The following is a 26,637-nucleotide window of genomic DNA, read 5'->3' as shown; positions in this document are numbered from 1 at the left end:
TGAGTCAATCACCTATATATTTAAAATTCTGGAAGATTCTTTCCTACGACATGTAGGTTTTCAAATACAGAAAATGCTATAAACCTGATCAGAATGTCCAATTTTGGTTCCCCCAAACTTTCTCTTTAAAGTAGCTTCTTAATCTCCATGTATAATCAAATATTCCCTCCCTGTGTTATGTACCCACCTTGAACACATTATGCACTCATTATTTTCTTGTCTGTTTCTTTCTGCTAGACTTTTGGTCCCTTGCTGGACAATATCATATTCTATAGGTCACTGGGTTCCCATTTCCTAGCACAGAACCTGGCATATAACAGGAACTTGATACGTTTTAATTGAGAAAGTGAAAATCCACTTTTTGATCCTACCCTAAGCAATCCCAACAGACATAAGTGTTTTTGTAAAGTATAGCTAATCACGAATCTTGACACCATTAAGCAAATTAAAATCTTACCTATACCTGCAAGTCCCTTTTCATATGACTGGCATGCATTTACATGCCTAAATATGCATATAACGAAGTATATAGAGAATACGTATAGCCCTGTATCAGGAGTGGGCAAACTGCATCCCACGTGCCAAATCTTCCCCATGGCCTGTTTCTGTGTAGTCTGTGCACTAAGAATGGCTTTTACATTTTTTAACAGTTGAAGAATATCAAAAGAAGAATATTTGTGATCTGTGAAAATTTTTTTGAATTCAAATTTCAGTATTCATAGATTAAGTTGTGTTTGAATACAGCCAAGGCCTTTCATTGATGCATTGTCTATGGCTGTTTTTGTGCAACAATAGCTTGAAAGCTTGAAATATTCACTATCTGACCTTTTACAGAAAAAGTGTGTTGACCACTGGTCTGTATGCTAGGGTATGAGCGCATTTATTACACTTTTACTGACAGTTCTACATTTTAACCATTTTATAAGCAACAGAAGTTTGAAAGGAAAATTAGTTTCTGGTATCAGTCTGCAGATGTAATTATATAATTAAGACTACGGTGTTGAAGCATTTTAAATCACTTCAAGAATAATGTAATATATTTAAATTTTTTTAATGTTTATTTATTGTTGAGAGGGACAGAGACAGAATGCGAGTGGGTTAGGGGCAGAGAGAGAGGGAGACACAGAATCCAAATCAAGCTCCGCGCTGTCGGCACAGAGGCCAATGTGGGGCTCGAACTCACAAGCTGTGAGATCATGACTTGAGTCGAAGTCGGTGGCTCAACCGACTGAGCCACACGGGCGCCCCTAATGTAATACATTTAAAGAGTACCAACGTAGTATGGTAGGATATTAAGGTGACACTATGAACTTATATGAGTAAAAACTATACAATTAAAATCTTTTTGAAAATCTCAAAGTTAATGGAAGGATTTTGAAAAGCCATGAACTTAGCTTTTGCTTTTTCCTTTCATTACAATTTTATAGTGATCCAATTCCAACAAAAAACTCCAAGATTACTGTCAATGGGAGAGATTATGCACCAAATCCTTGTCTGTGTTATAGACACCCAACATACACCCATACAATAAGTACTCCAACGTGATTAAAATCCATAAATTCATAAATTTCATCTCAATCTGCCACTAGGACTGTATCATTAATAATCAAAGTACACATAATATTTTACTACTAAAAGTTTATCTTCTTTGGCCGGTTTACACATTCTAAATGCAGAAGAATTTATTATGTGACAAAGCAACTGGAGAGTCTTTTAACACGATGCATGTTTTCAACTTCCTTAAAAACTGTTGCCTAGTTATAATTGAATTATTAATTAAAGAAAGGGAAATATACTCATGTTTATTGGCAAACAATTTGTATATACTATCTAATTAAAAACAAAAGCTTTCCCAAGGAAATATTATCATCCTCCTTTTTAGAAAGAGATTGAAGCTTGGAGAGGTTAAGTAACTTGTTCAAGGTGACACAGCTAGTAAGTGTGCTTGCTCCTCCTCTTGGCACGGAAGTCCTCGTTTTTTTACACGGCCACATGAATCTTAACGTTAACACTAAGAACTTGGAAAATCTGATGCTTAACACTTAGAAAAATGTTTTTGGTTGAGACTAGATCTAAATCACTAAACACTGATTGTACGCATTCACTATGGTAAAGCTGTCCGTGTTACATGAATATTTTAGAGCAGAACAACAGCCGTGAGCTAAAAAAAATGTTTTTCAACACACTGTTTTAAAAAAACACATCAAAACTAGAATATTTTATGATTTGACAATTATGAAATTTAAATACTGGGACCCATAAATAAGGTTTTATTGGAACCTAATGAATCTCATTAATTTATTTATGCATTGCCCATGGCTGCTTTGTGAGTTATGATGGCAGAGCTGAGTAGTTGAAACAAACACAGTATGTTCTATAAAGGCTAAAATATTTGCTATCTGGCTCTTTACAGAAAGAGACCCCTGAGTTACAATTAAGAGAAACTAAATTCTTCAACATATTTTTAAGTATAAAAAGTATATTTTGGGGCACCTGGGTGGCTCAGCTGGGTAAGCGTCTAACTTGGGCTCAGGTCACGATCTCACCATCTGTGAGTTCGAGCCCCGCATCAGGCTCTGTGCTGACAGCTGGGAGCCTAGAGCCTGCTTTGGATTCTGTGTCTCCCTCTCTCTCTGCCCCTCCCCCACTCATGCGCACTCGCGCGCGCGCGCTCTCTCTCTCTCTCTCCCAAAAATAAGTAAACATTAAAAAATTTTTAAGAAAGTATATTTTAAGTGTGGAATCGAAAAAAAAATTCAAGCCAGAACTATAAAGATATAAGTAATGGGCATAATGGGAGTATTCTTCATTCACTGGTCATATATTTTGATTTAATCAGAGACACAGCAAGGTCCAGCCAAACTGCCTATCCTAACTTCTTTTGTGTAATGCACATTTCCAACAGGTAGGGAGGTTTTCTTTTTAATCTTAATATTGGATGATTCCATGTTAGTGTTATAGTTTTGCTTTTAGTTTTTAATTTTGTTAGTGTATTAAGTTTTGATTTAGAGAGAGTTTGTTTAGACTTTTATATATTTTATGTATATGAAATAAATATCTATAGTTCAATGTATTGTAAGAGTTAATATTAATTTATAATTTTAAATGTACAGCTTTCATCACTGATAATTCTTTAAATGGTGGAATTAAAAAATTTTTTTTAATGTTTATTTTTGAAAGAGACAGAGACAGAATGTGAGTGGGTTAGGGGCAGACAGAGAGAGGGAGACACAGAAGCAGAAGGAGGCTCCAGGCTCTGAGCCGTCAGCACAGAGCCCAACGCAGGGCTCGAACTCGCGAGCTGTGAGATCATGACCTGAGCCAAAGTTGGACCCTCAACCGACTGAGCCACCCAGGCGCCCCTAATTGGTGGAATTTTAAATGTTTATGTTACTTTAGGTATTTTAAAAGGAATATTTATTGAAGTCCATAAAATTGCAACTATCTTTTTGCCACATTCAGAATTTAAATAAAGACAGTCTGTAGGTTATGGCGATGACTGAGGTTGTGTACATGTACAATATGCTTCACTTGCTCTTATTGATAGGAGTGCTGTGCTGAATTACCCACTTAGTTGAACGATATGTAGTTAGAAAAACAACAGATGCATCTGTTTGTACATTATAAAAAATGTCAGAGAAGAAGGCTACTGATCTAAGGAATCTACTATTAGAATACTAGCTGGTAAGAAAAAAAACATAGTCAACTTATCTATAAACAACACAAAGTCACGTTTATCTCTCCTTTTTCTTTACAAGTACCGAACACAGAAAAGGAAGTGCAGACAGAAATAGCGACAGAAAGCACACCAGAAGGGCAACACCACACACCCAAACACATGCAGTGTACCATCATCTCTCATACTTGTTGCAGAAGAGGGGGTGTTGCAACTCAGCAACCAGTCTGCAGTGTTTAAAACAGTCATGTTGTCCCCTGAGAACAGGAACAGCGTAAGGGTTCAATGTCTGAATGCCTGCCCTGCGTACATGAATAGTCTTCAAAGCTTGCACTGTTTCCTGACCTTTTAGCCCAAATTACACCTGCGCTGTATGACTTTTACATTTTGTTTTATCAGGTCTGTTTTAGTTCGGTTAAATATATATACCTGACGATTAGTGAATTCCCAAGGTTTGATTCCAGACTTTTAAAAAATCTTATTATACGTACGCAAGTTAAGGTTTAAGTACAAATGTTCTTGCACCAGGAATCATCACTGAACAATCTTACAAATTTGCAATCCTCCAATTAATAAGCTAAGAGTATAGATGCATGTTTAGAGACAAATAAACATTATCAACAAGGAAAATGTTAATCTACAGAGGGTTTGGTGTAAAACATCATTAAATACAGGCGAGTTGCAATGCACACAACTTCACAAAAAATTTTTAGCTTGCACAGCTATTTTAAAATAAATGGGAAGAGGTGTACCAGTTTCACAAATACTTATTGAAAATTTAAAAGAAAATATGATGTGGCAAATGTTATCTAATAATATGATTAGTTTATATTTTAAAACAAATTTCATATAATTTTTCTCCTATTGACTAAAACAGATATATAAAACTTAAAAACGATGGTGAATAATTTAAGAAGTAGCTTACACATAATATGTGTGTATATATGTCATCTCTGTATATTCTGATACAAAAATCAGAACAAATTTTATGATGGCTAAATGCATTCTATAAAATCAGTAGGACAGAATATTTGAAATGACTATTATTGTTACCATATGCTTCGCCATAATTATAGGTTAATCAAATGAGAAAATATATGAAAAATTTTTATCCTCATTTTAAATACATTAGGTATTACTCTCTTTGAAAAGAAAATGCAGCAGGCATATTTTCCTATTCTCAAACCACTTTTAAGAAAAAGGTTTTTAAGAAAGAATTGGGGTAGCCTTTCCCCTACAATTCGAAATTAAACCAAAAACTAGTGTAACTAGTATAATTTCTCTTCTCTTCTCTTCTTTTCTCTTCTCTCTCTCTCAAGATCAGAGTGTAAATCTTTTCGGTCACATTTTCTGTATTTTTTTTGAATACTGACAAGGGCAAATACAAAAAGGAAGCTTTGTTAAAAGCCCTTAAAATGTTATTCAGGGCTATTTATTCTTTCCGAAAATTTCCAGCTACCGAGGAGATGTAAAAGTTTCAATAAAATCAACAGCATGATCAATAACCTATTAGCCATATATATTCCTTGGCTAGGTTATTGCTAATAAGGTTACTTATTAGCATATCCCTCACATGTGGAATAATAGCGAACACTGAAACGTCATTCCGGGTTTCTTCAGGGTGGTACACTTACCTCCTGTCCCATTTGTGGTGACCGATGTGCTGCTGAGATTAGCCTTCTCCAGTTTGGAGCTACCAGGAGTATCACCACTTCCGACAAGAGGATGAGGACTTGCTAGGTCCTGCATTTCCATAGACCTGTGAAAGCAGGAAGCAACAGAGAGAAAGCTGAAATCTTAGCAACAATTTCTTAATAAACTACATATATCATTCTACCGAGCACACATGAAATCTCATAGTAAGAACTGAAACCGATAGCTAAGACTTCTTTGCTAACCAGGTGAACATGACAGTCCATCAACAATTAATAAATAAATAAAACTTCCATGGTAATGAGCCTCGTAATTAGTTTATTTGTAATCTTACTCTTGTATATAATGAAGTACAGAAGATAGCAGATTCTGTCATCTTAGCTGTTTGAGTTGATATGGATTATCCTCCCTCCTACATTAATCATCTTTGTTATAAACATGTAGAAATGTTGAAAATATGTGACTCCTAAAATTTGATGTCCCCAGGCACCAGTGAAATAAAGTATAAACTCAAAGCCAGAGCAGAAACTTCTGGCTGACCTTGTGGACCCAGAGCTTAAAACTGAGCCTAAGGACTGAGGGTTAGAGTTGTTACAACTTTAGTATCTGTTCAGGAATAGAAGACTTGACTTAACTTCTGTTTCAGGGAATGTGTTGGAATTGAGCAAAGACTCTTGAAAGGCTAACCCTCTTTGGAAACAGAAACTCAAGAGCAGAATTTCACAGTGGTCCAAAAGAAGCCACACATGCGCCAATGAAAGAAGGGAAACACAAGAGATAAACCAAAATTGAGAGAATTTATAACCAACATGCAACCCTATACAAAATACTGAAGACCTTCAGCTGAAAGTAAGGATACCAGATAAAAACTCAGATCTACAGGGAAGAATGAAGAGTGGTTGAAATATAAATATATAGGTAAATGCAAAGATTATCTTTTATTTTTCTTTTAATTCATGAAAGACAGCCAACTGAAACAAAAAACACCTATAACATTGTATTATGTGATTTATAATATGGTATAAGAGTAAAATATGTGTCAATAGCACAAAGGATAGTGGGGCAAAATGATATTCTTTTAAGGTTCTTTCATTTGGCATAGGATGTTTAGGATACACCAATATTTAATCCCAATATTAAATATTAATAAGAAAAATACTAACAGGTATAACAAAAAGTCAATGGAATAATTAAAATAAAACATTTAAAAATTTCATTAACCTCAAAGACCAGGAAAAGAGAAAGGAAAAAATAACATGTGAAAAATAGAAAACACACAGCAAGATAGCATACTCACGCCTAACCGTATCAATGATTACACTAAATATCAATGGACTAAATGCTCCAATGAAGAGCCAAAGATTGTCAGATTGGAATAAACAGACACAGCACAACTATTAGGGATCTACCGGAGAAGTACTTTAAATACAGATACACTGTGATACTATGGTGTACTGCTCAGAAGAATTCATTCCTACAGCTGCTGGGAGTGTTACCAACTGTTCTCAACTAAATTCCTTTCCAAGATTTGATCTCAACCAGAGTCATTTTGCCCCAAATCACACTCTTTCCTTTAGCCCTCATCTACTGACTGGTCATGAAGGGGTATAAAGATACTTCCCACACCCTGAAGGTCACTCAAGTCTAGAGCCACCATAAGATCAGTTGAGACCTTTGCTGCAACTACACTGAAGTTCAAAGTCTCTCAGTCTAATCATGTTTCCTTCATCCCCTCAAATGTATTACTACTGAAAGCACAACCCAATAAACTCCTGGCACATAAATCTCCATGTTAGAGTCTGTTCCCTGGGAACTTGAACCGTGATAAGGCACAACTAGGTTAGGGTCAAGGACAGAAAACAATATAACATGTAAATAATAAACATTAGATAAATGTTTGGGCTACTATAATATCACACAAAACGGCCCTCCAAATGAACAGTATTGGCAGATACAAAGAGATAATTAAGAAAATGAAATAAATGATAAATCCTTCAGGATATAATAATCCTAGATGTGCATACCTACTAGCCAAGCCTCAAAACATACAAAGCAAAAACTAACAGCGTCAAAGGAAGAAACTGATCAGTCCATGATCATATCTGGAGCTTTAATAACTTTCTCTCCACAGTAACCAACTGCAAAAGTAGACATTATCATCAACATGCCATAACTGACTGTACTGATACAGTACACTAACACCCAATAATTATAAAAATACACATTATTTTCAAGTGCACATAGAATGTCCATCGAAAGGACTATAAGGTAGGTATGATAAAATAAGCATCATTATATTTTAAATTAAACCTTATAGAGAATAGTAACTGGCCACAATGAATTAAATTAGAAAATAATAGTAAAATACATGAAATAACCATTAATATTTGAAAATTAAACCCCACACTTCTAAGTAACCTATGAGTCAAAGAAGAAATCACAAATAAATGTAGAAACAAATGTAGAAAATACTCAGGACAAAATAATAATGAAAACACATCAAATCACCCCACATGCAGTCAAATGATCTTTGACAGAGTAGCAAAGACAATACAGTGAAGTAAAGACAGTTTCTCTAATAAATGGAGCTGGAAAAACTAGACACACACACACACACACACACACACACACACAAACTAGACACAGACCCTACACTATACTCTTCACAAAAATTAATTCAAAATTGATCACAGACCTAGATATAAAATGCAAAACTATAAAACTCCTAGAAGATAACATAAGAGAAAACTAGATGACTTTGGGAATGACTTTGAGTTTTGAAAACACCACCAAAGACAGAATCCATGAAAAAAAAATAATGATAAGCTGGGTTTATTAAAATTAAAAACTTCTCTTCAAAAGTCAATGTCAAGAGAATTCAAGTTGGAGCAGAGGGTATATGGGAAATCTCTGTACCATCCTCTCAACTGTGCTGTGGAACTTTAGCTGAAGAAAAAATAGTCTTTAAAACAAAAAAGCAACATCAAATCACTTGTGAAATGCAAATAAAGCAGTAGTTAAGGAGAAATTTATAACTTTATATGATTATATTAGAAAAGGAAAAGGGTTTAAAATCTGTGATCTAAGTTTCTACACTAATAAATTAGTGAAAGAAAAGCAAATTAAACCCAAAGTAAATAAAAGGAAGGAAACAATAAAGAGCATAAATAATTAAACTAGAAAATCTATGTATAATGGAGACAATTTACAAATCCAGAAGGTGACTGTTAGAGATACTAAAATATTATAAAGGATAATGAAGACATATTATGAACACTGTGTCAAAGCATTCACCACTTTAGATAAAATCAGTGAAATTCTTAAAAGACACAACCTATAAACCTTACCCAATAAAAAATACAAAATGCAAATAGTCCTCTATCAGTTAAAGAAATTGAATTCATAATTAAACATTTCCCCTTCCCCCCCAAAACCCCAAAACAACAAACAAAAACAACTCTAGGGCCATATAGTTTTCTTAGTGAATTCTAGTAAATATTTAAGGAAAAGTTCAATCTGTTATAAATTCTTGAAAAAAAAAAACAGGAGGGAACACATTTCACTCAATTGTATGAGAAAAGGATTACCCGCATTTAAAACTTGACAAAAACAATTTTGAAAAAAAATACGGATCTCTAATTTTCATGAACGTAGATAAAAATAATTAACAAAATATTATCAAGTGAAATGTAGCAATAAAATGATTAATATATCATAACCAAGTGGGTTTTAGCCAAGAATGAAAAGTTTATTTAAAATTTGAAAATTGGGGTGCCTGGGTGGGTTAAGCATCTGACTCTTGATTTCAGCTCAGTTCATGATCTCCCAGTTCGTGAGGTCAAGCCCTGCACTGGGCTCTGTGCTGGCAGTGTGGAGCCTGCTTGGAATTCTCTCTCTCCCTCTCTTTCTGTCCCTCCCCTCTCTCTCTCTCATGTTAACAAATAAACTTAAAAAAACATTTGGAAATCAAATAATGCAATTCAATATAGTAACAGAATATTATTTCAAGTACAAAAAAAGCATTTGACAATATTCATCATCCATGCATGATACAAACTCTCAGCAAACTAAAAGTATTTTCCTCACATCTGATAAAGACCATTCTTGAAAAATCTATCATATTTAATGAAAAAATATTGAATTTTTTCTCCTAAAGATCAGAATCAAGGCAGGGATAGCTAGCTGTTTTTCCCATTTCAACACATTTGCCTGGTAATATTAGCTAGTATAAGAGGACAAAAATAAATAAATAAAAGAGGTAAAGTTTTGAAAGAGAGAAAAAATACTGTTAATTCACAGATAACATTATTAGTTATGTAGAAAACACTGAGAAATCTATAAAAACAAAACAAAACACACTAGAATAGATGAGTGAATTTACCAAATTACAGGTACAATGTCTTACCAGTACTAGATTGAAACATGAACCAAAAATATCTGAAACTTCAGTCAATGCTGCTCCAGTTCAAATATTGAAATATCAAAATGATAGTTATTCAGAAGACTGGAAGTTCGAATGATGGTTGTTCAAGAGATTGGAAGTTCCCCTCCTGCTCAACTCAACTCTTAAGGGGAAAGTGAATGCTCAAACCCTCACCTTAACTGTCAGCCAGAGACAAGGACTTACTTAGACTACTTGAGAAATACACACAACAAAACAAATACTATGCTTCAGTCTCTACTGAGTTTTTGTATATAATGTTCAAAACACCATAAATATTTTTAAAGCTTATTTATTTATTTTGAGAAAGAAAAAGAGCACAAGCAGGGGAAGGACACAGAGAGAGGGAGAGAGAGAATCCCAAACAGGGATAATATTTTGAGTCATAACAAGAAGTAGGAAAATGTGAACCCTAGTGAAGAGAAAACATAGTAAACAGAAGCAGGTCTGTTTATGACCCAGGTTTTAGAATTAGCAGATAAGGATTTAAAAATTATTATAAATATATAAAATAATTTACAGGAAAAGATATATACCCACACAAGGTATATACATATAAATAAATATGCTACATATATATATATATACACACACACACATATATACATGTGTGCCATATATATTTATATATACATATAATACATTTATATATATAATCTGTACATATTTATATATATCTCAGATTTATGTACATTAATATGTATATGCAATATACATACATATATATATATATTGCATATAGAAAAGAAATGGAAATTAAAAAAATGAAAATTCTAGAACAAAAATTATAATATATTAAATAAAAATATTCTTTGGATGAATTTAACAGCAGATTAGACACTGCAAAAGAAAGAATCAGTAAATCTGAAGCTGGGCCATTAGAAATAAATTAGAGCAGCATGATAAAAATTGGGGCAGACTAATTAAACTGAGTATAAGTAACTTGTGTAATATTATCAGGAAGCAAGAAAGAGAATGAAACAGAACAATACTCAAGTAAGTAATGGCCAAAATTTCTCCAAATTCGATGAAACACCAACCCACAGATCCTTGAAATACAACGAACAACAAATGAGCCAAAGGAAAAGAAAACCATATGTAGGCACATTACAGTCAAATTCTGAAAAAAGCATAAATAGAAAGCTTATAGCAGACAGATTAAAAAAAAGACACATAGAAGGAAATAGTAGTATTCCCAAAAAAACTATTATCGATAACACATTCCTAGTAATAGGCTTAATTATTATAAATAATGAATGTTCATGACTTGATCATCTCCTACTGGACCCACTCAATGTATTTTTAATGTAATTGACCAAAATATTAATGATTGCTTATTCTATGCAAAGCACGGTCACAGCTGTTAGGATTGCTGACTGAAGAAAACACGGTCCTACCTTCCAGGGGTTTATGATCCAAACGGGAAGGCAGATCTTGCGCAAAGAAAATTAAAGTACATGAAATGTCCACGGAGTGGAATAAACAGAAATCAGTAATGAACTTAGAGTATGGGAAATTTTCTCAGAAACTAGTAGCTAGGTTTTGATGATTTCAAAGGGATTCTGGGGGAAGCATCTGGTCAGTGCTACTGAAGCTGCAAGGCAGCCTAGGGGTTCATAGCCAATTTAGACCACATGCAAGATGGAGAAACAAGGAAAATTAATCAGGAATGAAGGTTGGAGCATACACGGAAGAGAGGAGGAAAACTATGGTGTTTCTGCAAAACAAAAGTGGCCTTGGTATTTTATATTCCAGTTTCCAGGAAACCAAAGTGCAATTATCTGAATCTTTACAATAAGTTCTCTTTGCTTGAATCACTTTAGTGGGCTGAGATTTCTTAAAATTAAAATAGCCGTTTGAGAATAGATGTGCATTACTACCACACACTATATAGCAAGAAGATTTCTGTGCTTCCTACTGCATGTTCTGTAATCAATTTAATGCTGAAATGTCAGTTTCTGTTTAAATCTGCTTTGTGTAAAATGGAATATACAAAATATAAAATTTACCATAGACTTTAACAGCAGAAAATGATTAATGGTACCATTTTTGCTGAGTACCTATGGTATGATGCATCCTATGCCTGGAACTTCTTATATATTCTCTCCTTTAGTCTTTACAATAACACACTGATATGCGTATTACTTTCCACAGTTTATAGGTGAAGCAATTGAGGCTTCAAGAGGATACACGGCCTGCCCAAGACCATGTAGGTAGAGAGTGGCAGCACTAGAATTCGAACTTGTGTCTATCTGATGGCAAAGCCCAGGTTCTTTCTGTCGCATACTGTATGTTTCCCGTTTTTCAAAGTGACTTTAATTTTTTCACACTGTGAAACCACAATCAGGAATGTATAACCCTGCAATAAAACATCCTGAATGGTTTTCAAAAATTACTGAGGTCAATACAAGCATCAACTCTGCCAAATCTATACTTGTTACTACCATCATTAAAGATGACCCTTTCCCCCTCCTCCCGCCCCCAAGAGGTCTGTTTCAACCCCTTTTTTAGTGGCCCTTATGTCATAAGGCCATGTGAATACTAGCATCAATCTGGACAATTTAAAAAAATGAATTTATCCACAAACACAAAAACTCATTTAAAAAATAAAGAATTGCAGGTCACATTCAACTAGTGTCATGGTCCTTTTCTGAAATTCTTCTGTAGCATAAATGGAATTTGTTTCTAACCGACTAAAATATCCTCCTGAAACCCGATGGAGTAAGCTTTATATTTGTGTATTTTAGAGTCCACTCTAACTCAGAAGCCATAATTCCTTCTGCACAGATCCTGGTAATGTGGTACAGCCTGTGTATCTATAGGCTGAGATTCCATCAATCCTTCATGACCCAAGAAATGTGCAAAAGCATCCAATACTTTCAAGGACCTTCACTATCATACCAGCTTATTTTCTTTGCATAAAGTGGACGATATGTGTGCCCAGCTATATGTCTCACGCTGTTAATCTTCCTTGTAACCACCAGAATGAATTTAAGGAAAGAGTTCAAGCATTTGCTTTGCTTATCACTTCCTTTCCTAATATAAACCTTAATTCCCCTTAGCTGCAAAGTAGGAGTAACAACATCAGCTTCCACTTAAATAATGTGCATCTTAGCTCCATTAGGACAGGGATTATTTTCTATCTTATTCATCGTTTTTTTTCTCTACACTTAGAATTGTGCAGGCTACTTAGTGAGTGCTAATGAGTGAATAATAAGATAGGAATAGGAAAAATGTAGATGAAGTGGTCTGAGTCACTTGGAGTCAAATGTAGTCTAGTTCAGAAAACACTGTTTGAACATCTGCTATGTGCTAGAGACAGTTCTAAGAATACATAAAGTGTCTTCAGAGAACTTGCAGGCCAGTGGAAAGCAAGGGAAGAGGTGGAGAGAAACAAGGATCAGCTCTCTGATGTGAATGTGTGTGGAAGCTTTCATATCTGTATGTATAGTGTTAGATCTCCCAAAGAAGTAAGAAATTGTGTGTGTGTGTGTGTGTGTGTGTGTGTACACTCATGTGTTAGGGGGAAAGGGGAGAAAGATGCTGTGCATGGGTAAAGAAAGCCACTGTGGAAGAAAAAAATAAGATACAGCGACTCGGTCAACTTAGATCAGATGAAAGTCACGGCATGTCACTACTGAGTACTAGCTCCCACATTCTGAAGAAAGCTCACCAGGTAACAATGCCAGGCCATCTTAAGCCAACACGTTTCAGATTAGAATCCAAGAAACCCTTGTCATAGCTGCAAAGCTACGCCAGTTTCTCCTCTGGCAGTAGATTGGGAGGTGTGGATCCTCTCCAGTGGATGTAGATCCATTATGTCATTGATCAGGTGAACAGACAGCCCTGGAAGGAGGCCATCATGAACCCATTTTCCCAGACATGGTCAGAACTGGGTCCCACTATACAGAAGAGGAAATGTAGGTCAAAGAAGACCCCTAGAAATAAGTATCAAGAAAATGGTCCATGCATAATGGGAGCTGTTCTTGCACTTTGCCAGTGACCTCATGCCTGTCCCTGAGGCCAGCATGAATGCTTGCAGCACATGTGACCTGTCTGCCAGGGTGACCTCAGGCCCTGGAGTAAAAGCAAATAAAGCCATGAACACACTGTTCTCTGGACACTTTTACAGTCTTTCCTTTCCAGGGCTTGTAGCTCTACCCTTGAGATCTGCAACTCTGGCCCTTTCTTCACTATGATCCTAACAAATTATCCCGATAAAACATGGTTTCCCCACCAAAGAAATGTGAGTAAATATTTTTTAAAAACAGAGGCGTATCTCTAAATTTAGGCTTTTAAAGCCCTCCCTCCCACTTAACCTGTAAACAAAGAAAAAAAAGTCTAATGAATTTTCCAAGCACTATGTGAATGGTACAGGACTCCCGTTTCTGTTAGATCAGTTACAAACCATGGTTAATGAAGCAGGAAATTATTTCCCTTTAGTAAGAAGGAAGGCTGAAGGCCACAATTAAAACAGCTAATGCCATCAATTATACCAGAATACATGGACTCTTTTTCTGAGAAAAACTCTACCAGTAGGGATCAAACTGGAGGAATGAATGAGGGTTTTTCAACACTAGAAAGCTGAATTAAAAAGAGCAAAGCATTAACATAATATATTAAATAAAGATGACAGAATTTCAGGCTCTGAAGGGACATTCAATGTCCTCAAATGCAAAAATACCATTTTACGGGGTGCCTGGGTGGCTCGGTCGGTTGTGCCTCCGACTTCAGCTAAGGTCATGATCTCAAGGTTTGTGAGTTTAAGCCCCACCTCAGGCTCTGTGCTGTCAGTGTGGAGCCTGCTTTGGGTCCTCGGCCCCCCTCTCTCTTTCTGCACCTCCCCTCCCCCGCTTGTGCTCTTCTTCTCTCAAAAATAAATAAAGACATTTAAAAAAAGAAAAAACAATACCATTTTATGCTTGAGGCTGTGAAGGCAGCGTTAAGAGCCTACACGGTAGACTCAGGCTTGGGTTTTAAAATCTGCCTCTACCATTTACCAGTCACCGAACCTTAGGCTCAAAAATGGAGACAATAATATCCACTAGAGGGCTACTGCATGAATTAAATAAGATCTCTCCCCCACCCCCGGCCCCCCCCCCCCACACGCGCGCACACACACACACACACACACACACACACACACACACACACAGCATGGACTTTGGCATACAGATCTTAATAAATGTTAGCTATGACTACAATCATTTCCACAACACCGTCAATAAATGCTTGATTTGTCTGTTTGCAAACCTGTGTTAACAAGAAAACGGTTTCCTTAAGAGGCGGCCCATTTCATTTTCAGATCAATCTTACTATTAGGAAGATTCCCATATACAGTTTCCACGGGACTTTGGTTTTACAAGAAATTTAGCCCACTGACATGGGTCAAGTCTAAACCTTCTTTCCCGTATCCGCCCTTCAAACATCAGAGAGGGCTGTCCTGACCTAGAGCCTTTATAGGTACCAAGAGTAGGTACGAAATACAAAACATTACAACTCTCGCTATGCACGCATCAGCACAGCCTGAAGAGTACATTAGCCAGCAGGCACTTTGTGGTACTAACACATGCTGAAAGTCAGCTAACCAAACCCGTACGTCTTTGTCCCATGTTAGGATTTACAGTCCTGTTTTCTCTCAGTCACTACACACGGAGTTGGCACTGGACTTCAAGTAAACAGCTTCTCGTGCGTTCCTCCTGATGCCATCCTGTTGGAACAAGTCTGCTGTTGCGCTTGTCCCGTTAGATTCTGATGCTACTGTTCAATGTACTTTTCCCCTGTGCCATGACACCAATAAACTTCCTTAGCATGCCTTCGATGCCGAATCACAGAAGCATGTTGAAAAGGCCAAGGTCAAGGACATATCTTGAAGAGGACGCTTAGAGGAGTATCTTCAGATTTATCTCAACTCCTCAGGAATAATTGTCGAGTTAATAGTAGTACCATCAGGCAGTCTGTGTTTTTCTGTCATTCCCCCACCCTCATAAACATATCAAGAGGCTTTGACACACACCTTGTTGAATTCTAGATGTACTTCATATAATGCATGCCTTTGTTCCTCGTTTCTGGTATTGCCGTCACAAAAGACTATGAAGCTATTCTGTATGCCTTCTGCTTACAGAACTCGTACTGCATTCTTGTGATCACAGCCCACTAATTATTTACATTTAATTGTCCAAGAACATAATTTTGGGATCAACAATTCATAACAATTTTGCTCTCTACAGTTTATGTCACATAAAGAAACAATGAAAAATTACTTATCTTAAGCAATACGATGATAAAATATACGTAAAGTGTGAGCTTATGTATTACATAAAAATATGGACTGGGAATCCGAAACATGAATATAAGTCTGTGATCTACTACCTAGAAAAAGTTAATGGGTGTGTGTGTATAGATGGTTTTCCAAATATCTTCTCAGGTTTACAGGGCTCCCTAAATAAGGCTCTCGGAAGACCGAGAGTCTTCCATAGACAGGCATTCTGCGCTCTCTTCCTTTTTATGCCAAGACATTCTGTATCTTTATGAGGTTACTCAACCCATTCACTTTGAACGCAAGGAAGTTAGCACCTGCCACGAGGGATCAGAATGTGAAATATGATGAGGGAGCCCTGTGATAAGTGACCTTAACAAACAAAAATAAAACCCCTACAAAAAAAAAAAAAGAAGAAAATGCAGCAATACACAAACTAGAGTACTGTGTGGCTGTAAACATAAGCAATTAAAGTTCCACTCCATAGTAAACAGTAGTTGAGTGTATGACTCATGGGCCAGCAATGCCAGGAGACGTCAGGGAACTCCCCCACTGCCCCATCTTTATGACACTATAACATGATAGTCTCCATTAAAAAAAAAAAAAAAAAAAGTGGACCAGCCATCTTAGTGATAGGAACCTGGGGCCCATTTCTCATCTGACATAATACTTCACGGAGCAGGTCCAAAAACAATGCAGGGCCCTTGAAATCAGCAGCAGCTCAGGACTCTGATCCATGCCAAAGAGCAAGATGAGAAATGGGGCTGGTATAAATATTCATTGGGAAGTTCCGGCCAACCTCCTTGTGCTGTGTGCTTAGTGCAACTCAAAACTGTTCCACCTGGTCCGTTCTGGCTCCCTCATGTCTACCAGGGGCTGGCAGCTGGAAAGCAGGCTGAGCCTTGGAGATCTTTTCATTTGTAAAGCACCGGAGGGGCAGGCAGGAGGGATGATAATGCATAGGCTAGGTTTCAATTACAGGACTGTCTCTTTCCCAGGTGGAAGGCAACACTGAAGAGAATTCAATGTCTCATCTATTAAGGCCCCTCAGGAGATGCTTGGTGCTTTGCAAATGCTGGCGGTGTGGAATAATCCTCCCAACAAAAATCCTGAGAAAATACATCAAGCAAATTGAGTATTTTGTTAGGCTCACGTGCAATCTTTCCTCGTCTCTCATTTTCCAAAGTAAAATCGTCCTGTAATTTCTGCCTGGAAAAAAAACAGAGAGCTGCTTCTAAGTTCAGAAATAAGGGGCTGTTTAGCCTATAAAATGTAGGATGAGAGAGGCTTTGAGATCACCATCCCATGAATCTCGCTGCCAAAAAGGTTTTTAAATATTGCATAAACTGAAATGTGTTCCAACCATTAACATTTAAGGGGAGCACACAATGTTCCAAATTTAAACTGCTTGACCAGTTCCCAAAAGCTTGACGAACATACACTACAGTGTAATTATTTCTTTACAATAAAAATGTCATGATGTCATTAATTTTTAGGATACCCATCTCAGAGATCTGTTGTAGTTTGTCAGTGATGGAGAGGGGAGGGTGTGCTTCATACTCTACCTGCTGCAAAGCAAGGTTCATGAAATACGAAAAAAAAACCCAAAACAACACATGATGAATGGTTAACGAGGGTCTACTTGATTAGATGAGTACTGACTGTGCTAATAATTACAAATCAATATTATCCATGTATTAGAGTAGATCTATCAGTTCTATTACTTGGACAAATTTCCTAGGTGGGTCACTTTATTTCTATTACGTATTAAAAAGGAAGAAAAAGGGGTCACCTGGATGGCTCAGTTGGTTAAGCGTCTGGCTCTTGGTTTCGGCTCAGATCATGATCTTGACAGTCATGAGTTCGAGCCCCCCCCCCCGCCCCCCCCCCCCCCCCGCCGCCATGTCAAGCTCTTTACTGACAGGGCAGAGCCTGCTTGGGATTGTCTCTCCCTCTCTCTCTGCCCCTCATCTGCTCTCTCTCTCTCTCTCTCTCTCTCTCTCTCAGAATAAATACACTAAAAAAAATTTTTTTTTAAAGGAAAAAAAAAGTTGCTTTTGTTTTTAACTCTGTCAATTTCACATGTGCCCCAGCACAGTCTCTTCTCCCCAGGGCTGTTAGAGCTTTGCAATAACCAACTCAAACTCTTCAGAACTTTCTAATGTCACTCTGTCCTTTGCAGAGTAATTCCCAAATTCCTCCCCTGGCCTCTAAGGCCTACTTCCTCACATGACACTCCAGTGCCTCATTTCTCTCACCTTGGATCCCAATGTTTGCCCTCAGCCATGAAGCTCCCCCCGGCCTGCTATATCTCATGTCCCTGACCCTGACTGCAGGTCTCCAACATGCCCGACAGGCTCACAGAGCAGGGCCTCTGCACCTGATATTTCCCGTCCGTGGAATACAGTTCCCTCAGCCATCCTCCTTGTCCTGTTTCTCGGCTCAAACATTTCCTATTCAGAGAGCCTTTCCTTTCCTTATAAAACAGCAACACCCCCATGCAACAACTGCTTATTATCCCCCTACCTTGCTTTAGTCTTCTCCAAGGCAATTATCTCCCTTGACTCAATATATACTAATTTATTTGTTAACTATCTCTCTCCCTTTAGAATCTAATGCTCCCTGAGAGCAGGGGCTATTTGTTCACTGTATCTATAGCACTAGAACTGGGCCAAGTACATAGTAACTGTTCAATTAATAGTTGCTGAGTATGTGAATGAAGTATCCACTAATTTCACCCGACTGACCTAGTTAGTCCTAGTTACTTAGGTTTTATTCCATTGCTTCATATTACTAGTTTTCTGTGGCATGGTTTTATAGGTTTTTAGAATCACTTCCCCAATAATTTAAAAAATATGGTTGAAGTGTCGGGAATTTTATAGCTTGACAGAGAATCTCTAGGTTTTCATCCTTAAATCTGAAGTATAGGATAATTTGATAATTATTGCATGAGTGCCTAGGCATTACTTTCTATAATTTTGATAAAAACACAGTTTTGCCTGAAATTGAACATTTTCTTGCCTTCTTTGCAAAATACAAATTTTAACTTAGGACTAAGTGTCTCAGTATGTTCAGGCTGCTTTAACAAAATATGATAGGCTGGATAGCTTATAAATAAACCTAAAATTATTTCTCACTGTTCTGGAGGCTGGGAAGTCCCAAGATCAAGGTGCCAGCAGGGCTGAATTCCCTGGTGAGGGCTCTCCTGTGGTGGGTTCATAGCTAGCACTTTCTTTTCCACTGTGCCCTCACAGGTTAGAAGGGCTACGGACCTCTCTGGAGCCTCTTTTCTAAGGTCACTAACACCATTCATAAGGGCTCCACCCTCATGACTTCAGCACCTCCCAAAGGCCCACCTCCTAACACCCTCATCTCTAGGGATTAGGCTTTGAATTTGTGAATTTTAGGGGGACACAAACATTCAGACCACAGGACTAAGCACTGAGGTAAAAAGTAAAAATATTCCATTTTCGATCCCCGAATAAAACTTTTTTTTAACGTTCATTTTTACTGTTGAGAGAGAGAGAGAGAAAGAGAGCGAGCGAGAGCGCCAAGTGGGGAAGGGGCAGAGAGAGAGAGGGAGACACAGAATCTGAAGCAGGATCCAGGCTCCGAGCTGTCAGCACAGAGCCCCATAGGGACTCGAACCCACGAACGGTGAGATCATGACCTGAGCTGAAGTCAAATGCTTAACTGTTCTGAGTCACCCAGGTGCCACCCCCTCCAAATAAAACTTTTTGAAGCCTCCGTGCAGCATAACATCTAAAATATCTCCTAAACATGTGTATGTCACTAAAATATAAATAATAATACTCTCTTTAAAACACTTCTGAAATTTACCCTGCTTCAAGAAAACCACTCCTCCCACTGTCTGTCCCCTCTGGCTGCTTCATTATCACTCCTCTTCCTTTCAAAACCCAGATTCACACTGGAGTCAGATCTCGGTGTGATCTCACATCTTCTCAGATCTTCTCCTCACCTCACTGTCCTGCTCTCCACTTGGACCACAGTCCACACTCCTTCCAGTAACTAGAGTCACCTCCTGATTTACTAATCCAGTGGGCTTTTTGTTTTTTCCCATCAACTCTTACTTTGACCCTCTTTGTCATTTCACAGTGTTAATGACTTCTCCAACTTTCTTCCTCGGAGGCTTCCTAAATACTTCTATAGTGGTCCTGTTGCCTGCTTGTGGGTTCTCCACTGTCACCTAAAAAAATAAAGAAATCTCCACTTTGGTGCAGGTATCCATTTCTCACCAACAAGGTGCAAGTGCTGCGGGGAAAGCTAAATCCGCGCTCAGCTCCAGGAGATGGCAGCCTAATTCTTCTCCCAAGTTAAGGACCGTCTCAGGAATCGTAAGTAAGGTAACCAGATTTGGGCTGTTAAGGTTCAGAAATAGCCAAAGTAGAAGCCAATGAATCACTGAAGGCATACACTCGCACACACCAAAAAAGACAGCCTGCAGGGGCACCTGGGTGGCTCAGTCACTTAGGTGTCCGACTTCGGCTCAGGTCACGATCTCACGGTCCGTGAGTTCGAACCCCGCGTCGGGCTCTGTGCTGACAGCTCAGACCCTGGAGCCTGCTTCGGATTCTGTGTCTCCCTCTCTCTCTGCTCCTTCCCCACTCATGCTCTGTCTCGCTCTGTCTCTCAAAGATAAATGTTAAAAAAAAAAAAAAAAAGTCTGCCAACCGGGGGCCCCAAACCAAAACGTGAGCCGAGGCTCAAGGGTATGTTGTTACAAGACATCTTAGAGGTGAGAAAGCAGTGACTGTTTATTCTTCACAGAGATTGGTTGTAACATTAGAATTCTTTCACATTACAGGGAATTGATCAGTGGTCACCTCATTTCAACCTTGGGCAACAGTTCAAGTTTTGCTTATGATTTCCAGAGGCATAAACAAGCAATGACCCAGGTCAAGTTAGCCTTGCAAAATCAGCTGAGTGAAGCTTTGTTGTATGAATAAACTGGTTTTGTCTGTTCAGGGAATTTTCAAGGCCTGGTCTCCGTCTGTTTTTTGATTTTCACCGTGCCAATGGAGCACAAGGAATACTTTGCTGGAGACTCGTGTTACGCTCTTCTTGACTCTTCCAGGAGAGCGTCCAGACCCAAACTGGATCTGGATGTGAACGAGGGAACACGGGGCCCCGATTTCTGCAACCAGTCATTCTATCGCCAGAGGAGAAACACACTCAGGGCAAATCCAAGACTGGACGGCAGAGCAAAAGGACACAGAGGAAAGTGGTTTCTTGATGAAACTATTGAGCTCCAGGATCAACCACGCCCGAGGCCATTCTACCTCTGGAATTCGACTTATGTGTTCCAATAAATTACCTCATTGTTTCCAACTAGGTGAGTCAGCTTCTCTATTACCTGCACTTGAAACCATCTTCACTGATACAGCTACTCTTTGCTGGTTTCTTGACGTCACGTCTGGCCATTAATTTTCAGTCTCCATTGTGGGTCATTCATGTGTACTCTTAACCTTTTGATGTCCATAATCTTACAGACTCAGCCCACATCTCATTCCACTGAGGTAAACCCCCTTCTGGGAACTTCCATATGTATTTGTGTCTTCAAAGGCTACCTTTTTTTGGGTTGATCAATTTCCAAAGCCATCTCCCTCCTCAGCCCCATGTGCCTTCTAAGCACCAGATCTTACTTATAATTCTATACCGTCACCCCCACAGGGATTTACACAGCCTCTCCTGACAGAGTATGTTCACAGCTCAACTCATCATTCCCTTTACAGTTACTTAGATTCTTACCTCAAACTATACATTAGATTGTTCCCTCAAATCAGAACCCTAGGTGATCTCCTCAAGCCTTCAGCCTTTACAGAGTTCATCAAATATTCTCAGTGCTTCTGCCTAAATAGAAACCAAAGTATTTACTCCTTTTTATCCTAATCACTATTTAAAATAGGTTTTTGTATTCTTCACCTAAACTTTTTCTATAGACTATACTTATCACACAGAATCCTAGCAGTTCACTCATTGTTTGGTGCATACCAAGTAGTTAGGTGCTCTATCATCCATACCTTGATTGATGAATGAACAGTTGCCTGATTTTTCTGGATTTTGTTTTCCCTCCAAATAATCTTCCAGACAATCATCAGAATTCATTTTCTTTTTCTTTTTTTTAAGATTTTATTTTTAAGCAACTCTACACCCAACGTAGGGCTCGAACTCACAACCCCAAGATCAAGAGTCATATGCTCTACTGACTGAGCCAGCCAGGTGCCCCAAGAATTATTTTTCTCAAATACAAAATACAACTATATGTCACTTCCCTTCTAAAATACCTTACCCACTGACAAAACAAACAAACAAACAAACAAACAAACAAACAAAAAACCCTCCAGTGGCTTCAGTTCAAATATTGAATAAATGTCTACTGTATGTCGGCTTTTGGACTAAGGAATTTGAAAGAGTGAATTATGATTTACTTAATTTAAAAATCATACAATTCAGGGGTGCCTGAGTGACTCAGTCAGTTAAGCGTCTGACTTCAGCTCAAGTCATGATCTCGTGGTTCTTGAGTTCGAGCCCCACGTCGGGCTCTGTGCTGACAGCTCAGAGCCTGGAGCTGCTTCGGATTCTGTGTCTCCCTCTCTCTCTGCCCCCACCTCCCGTTCCCCTCTCCTCCTCCCCTCCCTCCCCCCACTCCTACTCCATACTCCGTCTCTTTCTCTTTCAAAAATAAACATTAAAAAATAAATAAATAAAAAATAAACATTAAAAAATTAAAAAAATAAAAATCATACAATTTGGGAAAGAGTTGGCAATGACAGCCATGGCAAAATAAGGTATCCTCACATCACTACGAATCCAAGAACCTGCATCTATTTTTACTCTGATAGACTATTCTCAGGCCCTTTTTAGACTCCATCTATCTAGACCTGAACTAGAACTATCTTGAGTTAATTTCCATTTATATTAATGCACAAAAATTCCAGAAAACATGACTGACTAATTGACAATGTCGGGTACAGAAATCACTCCTCTTCAGAAGCTGCTCTAAAATTCAGAATTTAAATACTACAGTCTAGATAAATGATTAAGGTGATTTGCTGGTCTTGTGATTCCACTTAAGAAATTAGCTCCAAATGATCACATTCTTAAAAATTCAGAAATTGCTCAAATTTGTTATTTTCTTCAAAGTGCTTTTGTTCTGAAGGAAGATTATCTAAATCTCCACAACGTAGTACACAATTTCTTACCTTTATTTATTTATTTATTTATTTGACAAATATTTGGGTGCCTAGGCCCTTGGTTTTCCTTTCTGAACAAATCAGACACAAATTCTCCACTCTTGTGGAGCTTCTTCCTAGTGTGGTGTAGGGGAGAGGGATAGACATTCCCTTACACTGCGATGGGGATTCACTCTGAAATCTTTGCAGTGGGTTATCTCACCTATTTATAAGACTCTGCCATGCACTTAGAACCTCAGTGCCATAGCGCAGAAGTACCTACAGAGTCCAGAGGGGATGTGGCTCAGGCACAAAGGTACAACTTCGAGGGGCACCTGGGTGGCTCAGTCGGTTGAGCATCTGATTTTGGCTCAGGTCATGATCTCACAGTCTGTGAGTTCGAGCCCTGCATCGGGCTCTGTGCTGACAGCTCAGGGCCTGGAGCCTGCTTCTGCTTCTGTGTCTCCCTCTCTCTCTGCCCCTCCCCTGCTCATGCTCCGTCTCTCTCTGTCTCAAAAATAAATAAAAACATTAAAAAAATTTAAAAAAGAAGATACTATTAAAAAAATTGGTTAAAAAACAAAGGTACAACTTCGGAAAGACAGATTATTACCAGAATTCAGACAGGTGGAGGCACGCGGACAGGATATTCTGGCAAGAAGATATATTTCAGCCCTGGAACATCAGCTGGCATGAGGGAGGGGGAGAATGAATGGGTGACCTAAAATAGAGAATGTGTGCTGGAGAATAGAAAGGGGTGTGAGCACAAGATTCGCTAAAGCTTCTGAAGGCCAGGCGCTGGGATCTGACGAGAGGGGACTGTGATTGGAGCAGTCACTGCAGGAGAGACTAACGTGCATTAGTTTGGTATAGAAAAGAGGGAGAACTTATTGACGAAGGCTGGTTTGGAAGCTGATGCAACACTTTAGGCAGGGAGTTAAAAGACTTTTGACCAAGGCGGTGGGTAGCGGGATTGAACACAGGTAACACTAAGAATATTTTGGCTGGAAACTTACAACTTGATAATCAGACCTTTCAATCACACTGTCACGTATTCATACGTACGGGGCAGCACGATCTGAGTCACTTGTGTATTGAGCGCCCAACATGTTTATTGAGCACCTACTAGATATCTGCTTCCGTACCTGTCAGGGGGTTCAAAGGTGGTAAAAATGCCGTGGCGTCCACACTCCGTGACTACGGGCACGGTTCCGTGAGGGAGATGGCGCGACGGCTCAGTGCTGGGCAGTGCCGTGGACAGCGGCAGCAGAGACGAGGCGGGAGTCACTTCGCTGGGTTCTGGGTGAATGCACACATATGCACATTGCACGCGGGGATAAAAGAAGGCATCGAAAGGGGGTTCTGATTACTCTCCCTGTGAGAGTTAGTGAGGGATTCCAGAAGAGGGAGGACAGGCTGACTCAAAGACACAGAGGTGGGGCACAGCAGCCGCCAGTGGTGCAATGTTTCTGCAGCACTGAGGTCAGGGAGCAGGTGGCAAAAAGCAAGGGCTCCTTAGGTCCCTGCTGAGGACCGAGGAGCAAACGGACAGCCGGAAGCAGCAAGGCGGCATGGACCAAATCACGTGAGAGAGAAACGTGCGATGACCCCGTGGAGGCTGAACCCGGGAGGGGAAAACGAGTCACGGAGGCAGGCTGGGAGACTGCCGAGGTGGGAGATGGGTAGACGCCAAACTAAGCGTTACTGGGCGATGCACTGACGGTGACGTAGGAAGCTACATTCCTAGAGCCTGGAAACAAATCAGACGTGAAGAGAGGGACATTCCGGAGATCGGAAGGTTTAGAACTCAGTGGTCGGGAAAAGGATGAAAGACAAAAGGAACCAAAGGAGGAGACTGTTTTCAGTGAAGAAGGAGTGATGTGCTGCTTTGAGGAAAAGGAAACACTTCCAGGTGGCGGTGTGGGACCCCCCTGGCATTTGGGTAAAAGCAGAGTATTATGGATTTCGGTGCGGTTAACTTCTTAAGTTTGCTGTGCTTTGTTCTCCTAATTAGCTTTTAGATTTGCCAGAAGATAGCTAGTCCTTTTACCACATAAATACTGAATACCGATACATGCCAGATGCTGTCCCAGGCTCTGATCAGTAACAGGGATTGTCTCATGTTTAATGTTCTGCTTAAGAGAAAATTTATGGAAATGTGGGGGTATGCATACATATTCCTCCACAAAAAGTTAAATGGTCAATCAGTTAAATAACTGGAAACACAAATGTCCACCAAGAACAGACGAGCTGTGGTACCGCGACCCGACAGAATACTGCTCAGCCATACAAAGGAATGACTAGACCCATTGATCGATACTCACAACGCGGAGGAATCTGAACATAATTATGAAAGGAGAACATAATTATGAAAGGAGATGGGAGGTCGGGGAGGGGGTGGATGGGAAAAAATAAATAAATTCAGAGGCAGGAATAAACTTTTGGGATGGTGGACAAATGATCTTGACTGTAGTAATGGGTTCACTGGCATATACATTTGTCCAAACCTCAAACTGAACACTTTCAATGTGCATGTTAAATGTACCTCAATAAAACTGATTTTTTTAAAAATAAAACAATAGGTATATTTTACGTGGTGGTTTATGGGTTAATACTATTTTTCTTTTTTACTTTCTTTTCTTTTATTTTTTTTTAATGTGTATTTATTTTTGAGACAGAGAGAGACAGAGCATGAATGGAGGAGGGGCAGACACAGAGGGAGACACAGGATCGGAAGCAGGCTCCAGGCTCCGAGCCATCAGCTCAGAGCCTGATGCGGGGCTCGAACTCCCGGACCGCGAGATCGTGACCTGGCTGAAGTCGGACGCTTAACCGACTGCGCCACCCAGGCGCCCCTCTTTTTTACTTTTTTATATTGCGAACATGATGCTATAAAACTGTATTACCTTCGCAGTAAAATTCACTTTAAAACTTATACAAATTAGGGGCACCTGGGTGGCTCAATCGGTTAAGTGGCCAACTCTTGATTTCAGCCCAAATCATGATCTCATGGTTCGTGAGTTCAAGCCCTTCATTGGGCACTGTGCTCACAGCGTAGAGCCTGGTTGGGATTCTCTCTCTCTCTCTCTCTCTCTCTCCATCTCTCTCTGCCCCTCCCTGCCTCTCTCTCTCAAAATAAATAAACTTAAAAAAAAGTACAAAAATCACAAAAAGCACACTGGCCAGGTACTCTACTATTCCCAGCCATCAGGAAACTGCAACTTTACACAACAACGAAACACTGTATCCAACCCATCAGAGGGGCAAAATTATGAAATCAGATGGGGTCAAACGTCAGCTACAATGTGGTAAAGTGGGTAATTCTCATACCCCTGCTGGGAATGTAAATTGGACAGCTAATTTGGAAAGAAATATTGCAATATCTAGCAAAGTTGAAACTGTGCTTACACTAATG

The 26,637-nt window shown here is 39.0% G+C and overlaps 1 protein-coding gene across 18 annotated transcripts in view; it reads right to left on the bottom strand.

The window, feature by feature from the left end:
- The window catches only part of EYA4 (EYA transcriptional coactivator and phosphatase 4), a 317,460-nt gene that overhangs the window by 65,124 nt on the left and 225,699 nt on the right, over window positions 1-26,637 (bottom strand). For 12 of the 18 annotated variants that reach the window (XM_086707889.1, XM_086707888.1, XM_086707893.1 and 9 more), the window contains 2 exons: window positions 5,311-5,435; window positions 3,865-3,933 (listed from right to left, as the gene is read on the bottom strand). In XM_086707889.1, the coding sequence (XP_086564015.1) occupies window positions 3,865-3,933; window positions 5,311-5,435 (194 nt within the window). The remainder of the gene's footprint in view (window positions 1-3,864; window positions 3,934-5,310; window positions 5,436-26,637) is intronic. The other 6 variants (XM_086707896.1, XM_086707897.1, XM_086707901.1 and 3 more) reach the window with 1 other exon arrangement.

Source organism: Puma concolor, chromosome B2 (assembly GCF_028749965.1).
Source record: "Puma concolor isolate L17-30 chromosome B2, mPumCon1.1.hap2, whole genome shotgun sequence".
Taxonomy (NCBI): Eukaryota; Metazoa; Chordata; class Mammalia; order Carnivora; family Felidae; genus Puma; species Puma concolor.
The sequence above is the reverse complement of the archived record's forward strand: the minus strand, read 5'-3'. Positions and strand labels throughout refer to the sequence as shown.